Genomic DNA, 6,942 nt, shown 5'->3' with positions numbered 1-6,942 from the left:
TTTTTTTATTAAACACTTTATAATTTTACGACAGTCCTAACTTAGTCACTGAGATGACAAAATTTTGAATGTATCCTTCATAATATCCAATACTGATTGACATATATGTTTGAATATATGTTTAAATATAACCAGTATAATTGCTGATATGAATTAATGTTTATTGACACTTTATCTTGCTAAATATAAAAAATCTGGAAACAATGTGATACCTCGGAAGCATTAATCACAACAAAATAAAATAAGAAATGCAGACTCGGTTTGATTGAGTCTGTACATAAAACTTGTCTTTATCCTTGCAGCATATGTTTATCTCTGAATCAATATGTTTATTAAACAAAATAATATATTTGTTTCTAATAATTGCTTTTTATCAGTGAATATCTACGTCTCGACATCTTAATATGGTTAAACTAATATACTTTTTAACTTAGTCTACGGCTTTGCAATTTTTGTAGTAAAGTCATATAGTGACATTCATGGAACTTTTGTTTTTTGTCTGTACAGTTCATTTTGTGAATAGTCGTCAGAATTAATAATGAAAGAATCAACATATAAAAAAAACAATGTTCTTATCATCAAATGCAAATCCGTGAAACATATAGTTTTTCTCGTGCCGCCGTGTATGAGAAATAAATGGCACACATATCCAATAAAAGTCCGTGTATTGTTCCTATTGGTACAAACACTAAACGTAAAGCTTGATTTTGTAGAACAGGAACATTTGAAATATCAAGTTGTTATTCAATTTTAAGAAGATAAACGTATTTCAAAGTGTCATTGAAAATATTGCACATCATTAAATGGATATCGGAATATTGTAATGGTTGGAAATATATGTTGAAAGTTGATTATAATACATTGGTCAACGTGACACAAATGCTGCATTATCTAGAAAAATATCCAAATACACACGATGATGTTTTATATGGTTGTAGTTGAACATATCTACATAAATGGGTATCAATGTCCGGAAAATGGAAAGTTCCCAAAAGTTTTTTGCGTTCCTTTTAATCTGATTATTTGTACACTTTGACATAAAAACTGATAACGGACTGAGTATTATAGCTACCTTTTAGGCAACGTAGGGCATACGTTTATAACACGGAAACGCTGGGAGCGATGCGCCGGATTATTCTTCAGGCTAATGGTTCAGATAATACCGCGCTTTCAAGTTTGACACTTTACAAATTTGTATATATCTTCATAATGGGAACATGAATGATAAGTTATCTAGCTAGTTTATTCCTATAACCTATAATTTGTTTGGTATCAATTAATGAACTGAGGCCTTAGATTTCTTATCAATACAGTTACACTACTGTACTACTTTATTGATAAAACGATGTTAACATTTTAATCTAATAAAGGCTATACTATAAACATGAGATAAATCTGAATTAAAAAAATATCAAGTACATGTACAAATTTCAATATCAGATGAATCCAAGGGGTACATGAATATTTTTTAAAGACATGGACTAAATTTCAGGCAAATAGGCTAATTAAAATATGTTTACACATATTAGAAAACAAATGGTAACCATGTCACTATCGTAAAGGTTTAATGAATCCAAATGCCAACGGAATACAAAACATACGCAAACACGTAAGAACACTGCAACAATTTTACACGAAAAGAAATTACAAAAAAATCATTTTAATTCTATTGTCGCCATGAATTAGGGGAAAAAACCATTGGCAAAGAGAAACTCGCATTCTTCTGCATGATACTCTGGATAGTTGTAACTGTGTCAGAGATGAGTCCAGTGGAACCTGGAAATGTTGTCCCCATGACGTTGTGTTAGGACGACCATGACGCACAAAAGATATAACCTCATTTTTTCATATTCCTTTGAAACTTTTTGTCCGAATCGCTGAGAGGATACAAGTAAACTGTCCAAATATCCAAAAGAAGGCATACATATCGTGAGTATGGAAAAGGGTAGATTGGATCCCCCGCCGTCTCCGAAAGGTTTCGATGGGTTGTTGGTATTAACATAACGGTAGACTGGTGATTTGAACTTTTTTGCCGCCATCAAAGCTACAAGGTTATTTCCACAGTTTACTCTTATATCGCTTACCATACTTGCCCATTGATAACGCGCAGTTAGGTTTCCAGTTACAGGATACATCTTGATTGACATGTCCGCAATGTTACGTGCTAAATTGTGTCTAGCTGCTGGTGATGCACAAAGCGCTCGTAGTTCGGTTTTATCCCATGTACCCCATATCACCAGGTGGGTCTTTCCGTCCATTTCTTGACGCAGCACTACCTAAATTGAGAATGAATAATCATGTTGAATAAGTAACAAAAATAGTACAAACATGTTGCAGGCAGGTGTTTTGAACATACAGATTCGTCAATATCAATGTTTTCCACGCAAATTTGATTTTTAATGAGGAAAGAAATGTTCCAATCTATATCTGTAAAATTAATGTCCTTTCTAATAAGGTCAAGAAAATTTTTGTAACTGACTGAGAAAATGTACAGACCGACCAGGAAAGGAATGTCCATTTTGAATCCACCTCGCCCAGGCTTCGAATGGAGGCTGTTTTGAACAACGTAACCTGTAAAAATAAAGATGCCTGTTACTGACTGTATATTTTAATGCTCGTTTAATATAACGCCTTTATCGACGTCCTTTTCAAAACAGTACATTTTATCCAGTTTTTTAACTGATTGTGGAAAGGAATTTCATTTTACTCAGTACACAAATTCTTAAAAGTAATACATAGCACAGTGCCTATTAAAATCGATTTATTTATGTTAACATTTCAAACAACATGTTAAAGTAAAAATTCCCTGATTTTCAGACTTGAATAATAAATAAAACAGTGAGATTAAAGCACCTGCATTAAAGTTTGTTATTCAATTATCGACTGGCCCAAATAAAGTAATCTAATTTTTTACTTAAAGTATATAAAGCTAGAACTACCTCTCTGCTGTTTCGGTTTAGAAAATGAGCCGCGCCATGACAAAACCAACATAATGTGTTTGCGACCAGCATGGATCCAGACCAGCCTGCGCAACCGCGCAGTCTGATTAAAGACCCTATAACAAGTAAAGAAACTGATAGCGAACAGCATGGATCCTGATCAGACTGCGCGGATGCGCAGGATGGTCTGGATCCAAGCTGGTCGCAAACCCATTATGTTGGTTTTGTCATGACGCGGCTCAAATGTTTGTTTGAATTTTGAAAAGGAGTAATTTCAATTGCCTGTATAAAAGAATTGTGATGGTATTTAAAATTTCATGAAAATATTTCATTCGATTTAAAAAATCTTGACAGCCTAGTGTTACATATGCAAACGACCTTAATATAGGCATATATATAATATGTCAAAAATCTTTATGGTTTTTAACAATTATTGTTTGAACTTTGAAAAGGAATAATCCCTTAAAACCTGTGTGAACTAAAAGGTTTATATATTTTATATAAAGCGAATGACGCATGCAAGAAAACATTGCTTAACTGCTAAAGCATAACAATATTTAACAATATATTTTTTGTAATAACAAATCTTTCGTGCATCGACCATAAGATTACGGAAACAGCGAAACTTTACAAGTGATCAATTATAATAAATTATATATTTAATTAGATATAGTTTTATACCCTGAAAAATTTTACTTATACCAATATTTAAGCTTTGAAAAGTATGAGAGTTTTCTAAAAACAAATATATGTAACAAAATTTACCATCAACTATTGCCATAGAACCGTCAAATTTCGTGAGTTTCTTCGGGATATCGTATTGGTCATACATATCCCAGTTTGGAAAATCATCCCATGGCACAGCTTCTGTTGCTTCTTGTGATGTTAGAGCAAGCAAACAATCAACTGTAGAACATTTAGTGTTGTTCAGGTAAACAAGATTGTCTTCGTATGCGTCTTTCGCAAGTTTATCATAACGAGGGGAACCACTAGCCATCCAACCTTTGTGAAACAACCCCTTGGCCAATGGAGATGCCATTAACCCTAAAACATGAGTTGCACCAGCGCTTTGGCCGTACAGCGTGACCTAAGAATGGCAAAATCATAAATGATTAATCTTAATTGAACAAACCTGAGCTGCATTTTATGTTTGAAGATTCAGCATATGTGTAAAGAAGTATGATAAATTATCTAAGTTGGCGCAATACATCTTAACCTTATTACTTTATGGCCTAACAGAAATAAAGACCCTTTTAATATCAAAAAGTGTCTTTGACTTTGTTGAAATAAAGAAAAGAAAAAAGTAAATATCAAACCTGTGATGGATCCCCTCCAAAGTTTTGAATATTAGCTTGTACCCATTGGAGAACTACTAAAGAATCCATGAAAGCGTAGTTGCCAGAAGTGTTAGTAGGTGAAACGTCTGCAAGTATCTGCAGTGCCATAAACCCAAAAGTGTGTAATCTATAATTATGGTTTACATAAACAACATTTGTCTCCCCGGCCATTTTTTCGTCAGCGAAGTAGTTGTCGTCATTTCCGGAACTTGAAGAGTATGAACCACCGTGAACCCAGACCATTACCGGTAACTTGGCTGATTTATTAAGCGTCGGTGTAAACACATTCATATACAGACAGTCCTCACTTCCGTAGAATGTCGTATCTGTTTCATATTGAAAGCAAAAATTCGCATATTGCTTGGCAGAAAGTGTTCCATTCCAGCATGTTCCATCGGCCATGTTTAATTTCTTTGGCGGCTGCCATCTCAATTTCCCAATTGGCGGTAAAGCATATGGAATCCCCCGAAATCCGTGTCCACCGTTTTGCGATAAACCTTCAATCGGACCACATGTTGTATTCACAACTGGACCTTTCCTGTGAGTTATTATAAAGCATTCACCAAGACCGAAGATTACCAAAATCAATATGGCTGGTCTAAGCATTTTTCTGCAGAGTGAAAAAAATGTGAGAGAAAAATTATTTACAACACAATACTGATATAGATAAATGAATATATTTATAAATCTTTGTGAATAAAAAACGTAGCCATAAAGATTTGGTTTAGATGAATTTAGATTTACAAAACTAGAAATGTGTTCATAGAACACGGGCGACCCCATACTCCACTGTTTTGTCAATCTTATGACTACAGGTCAAATATTTTTTGGGCTTCTTGTGCCACGAATTGAAAACTAAAATTTTTTTACTACATAAAGGGCAATAACTTTACAAATACTGAATAAATCCATAAGCGAACCCCAAGGTGCTTATAAGAAGACATGCTGGCCAACAATACTGTACACTTTCAGGCTTACAGGCCAAACATTTTTGAGCTATGCATGAACAATTGGAAAATTGCAAATATATACTAAATCAAGGGCAATAACTCTAACAAACTTAAAAAATCCACATACAAACTCCCAGGTGCATAGCTTTACGGTGATGTTGATCATTATAACTGTAATGTTGGTTGATTCTTACTCAAGCACTCAAGCAACAAATTACATAACATAATGGAAAGGATTTTACTCAGTCAAGTACAATAACTCTACAAATACTGGATAAATCCACAAGCGAATCCAAAGGTCCAAAGGTGCACAACTACACTAATGACCATCATTCCTGTTAAGTTTCATGACTCTAGGTTGAATACATTTTGAGCTACGCACGACACAAATTAAAATTGCAAATTTTCAATAAGTCAAGGGCAATAACTCAAACAAAACATAATAAATCCTCAAGCGAAACCCCAGTTTCAGAACTTCACACGCTGAACAACATCCCTGTAAAGTTTCATGACCCTATGTCAAATACTTGAATATGACCTTCGTGTCACAAGTAGAAAATTGCACATAAGAGCGGGGCAAGGTGGAATGCCCTAAGTACCCATTTGTCTGTAACTGTGTACAAGGATAAAATAGGAAACTTAATTTGGCTTAAATAAATATCTATAAAGGATTATTTGTCTTATATGTTGAATATGTTGAACATAGTACTTAATTATTCTATTTATATAAGATCATTTTAAATCTTATTTAATAAAACGTTTTAACAAGTATTTATCATTTCCATTAAAAATGTTAAAGGAATATCACTTTTACCATATTCTCAAAATTAAATTGTTTATATATCAACTTACACGAATATGTTTGAGTGTACATGTATAGACATATCTATTTTTAAAAATCAGAATGTGTGTTAATGATATACATGTATGTTGTATAAAATTAATTATGTTTAAAATTAATAAGGTCATTCACTGACCATTTAATCACATATGGCATTGTTTTTTCCTTACACCGGCCGTCATAAAAATCATTTATTCGGCATACAGTGTGTAAACATTTTAAGAAAACTAAACCTAAAGCCTAAATAAGCATAGATATACGGAAAAGAAGTTACCTTAACCGGCTCCTTGATTACAATGATTTAACGCCGACCTCGCAAACAAAGATAAAGGCCAAAGTTTCTTAATGCCAAAGCAAAAGGATATTGCAAATTTGTGTCCTATATAACCGAGATAAGAAAAATATCCTAGATTCTAAACCTCGATGAACGCTGTAGACTTTTATTTAGTCTTTTTACATAACTTCATGTTTAAAAATGCTAACATACATTAAGATATGTATATACAATCAAAGTGTTTACTAAATACATCAGCTCAATTGAATTGCAATATTTTGAAAAATTAATATCGAAAGAAAAATGATCGTCAAACAAGGCAAAATTTGATTGCTGGTCCGGTTTGATAGAGCCTGTTCGTTGACGGCAAAACTAGGTATATGCCATCTACCATCACCAATCCCCTTTCACCGCCTTAAGAAGAATGCAACATTTGAGTTAGAAAAATGTACAATTAAGATCTTAATGTAACATTTATGATATATATGTATTTCATGGAACCCTTAATGTGACACTTCCGTGTCATTCTACAAAAAGTGTGTGAATTAAAATAGAAAGCAATAATTATATTAATCTTAATAATCGGAATGTAGGGATAGGA

At 33.3% G+C, this 6,942-nt stretch overlaps 1 protein-coding gene across 1 annotated transcript; it reads right to left on the bottom strand.

Annotated features, from left to right (window-relative positions):
- Positions 1-1,754: 1,754 nt before the first annotated feature.
- On the bottom strand, positions 1,755-6,438 carry LOC132736080 (neurotactin-like). Its single transcript, XM_060723148.1, has 5 exons — positions 6,342-6,438; positions 4,256-4,886; positions 3,705-4,026; positions 2,480-2,571; positions 1,755-2,276 (listed from the first exon to the last, which is right to left on the bottom strand). The coding sequence occupies exons 2-5, from the start codon at positions 4,880-4,882 to the stop codon at positions 1,755-1,757; spliced, it is 1,563 nt and encodes a 520-aa protein (XP_060579131.1). The 5' UTR covers positions 4,883-4,886; positions 6,342-6,438.
- Between the last annotated feature and the right edge of the window lie 504 nt (positions 6,439-6,942).

The sequence above is a fragment of the Ruditapes philippinarum genome, unplaced genomic scaffold (assembly GCF_026571515.1).
Source record: "Ruditapes philippinarum isolate M1 unplaced genomic scaffold, ASM2657151v2 ctg2899_1_1_1_1, whole genome shotgun sequence".
NCBI classification, from domain to species: domain Eukaryota; kingdom Metazoa; phylum Mollusca; class Bivalvia; order Venerida; family Veneridae; genus Ruditapes; species Ruditapes philippinarum.
The sequence above is the reverse complement of the archived record's forward strand: the minus strand, read 5'-3'. Positions and strand labels throughout refer to the sequence as shown.

What these genes read in the sequence shown, in the direction of transcription:
- LOC132736080 (XM_060723148.1), bottom strand. Translation starts at nt 4,882, where the DNA reads ATGCTTAGACCAGCCATATTGATTTTGGTAATCTTCGGTCTTGGTGAA. An exon ending in TTGGAGGGGATCCATCACAG is followed by an intron (nt 4,027 to 4,255) that starts GTTTGATATTTA and finishes TGCCATTCTTAG; the next exon opens with GTCACGCTGTACGGCCAAAG. An exon ending in TCGGTCTGTACATTTTCTCA is followed by an intron (nt 2,277 to 2,479) that starts GTCAGTTACAAA and finishes TTCTCAATTTAG; the next exon opens with GTAGTGCTGCGTCAAGAAAT.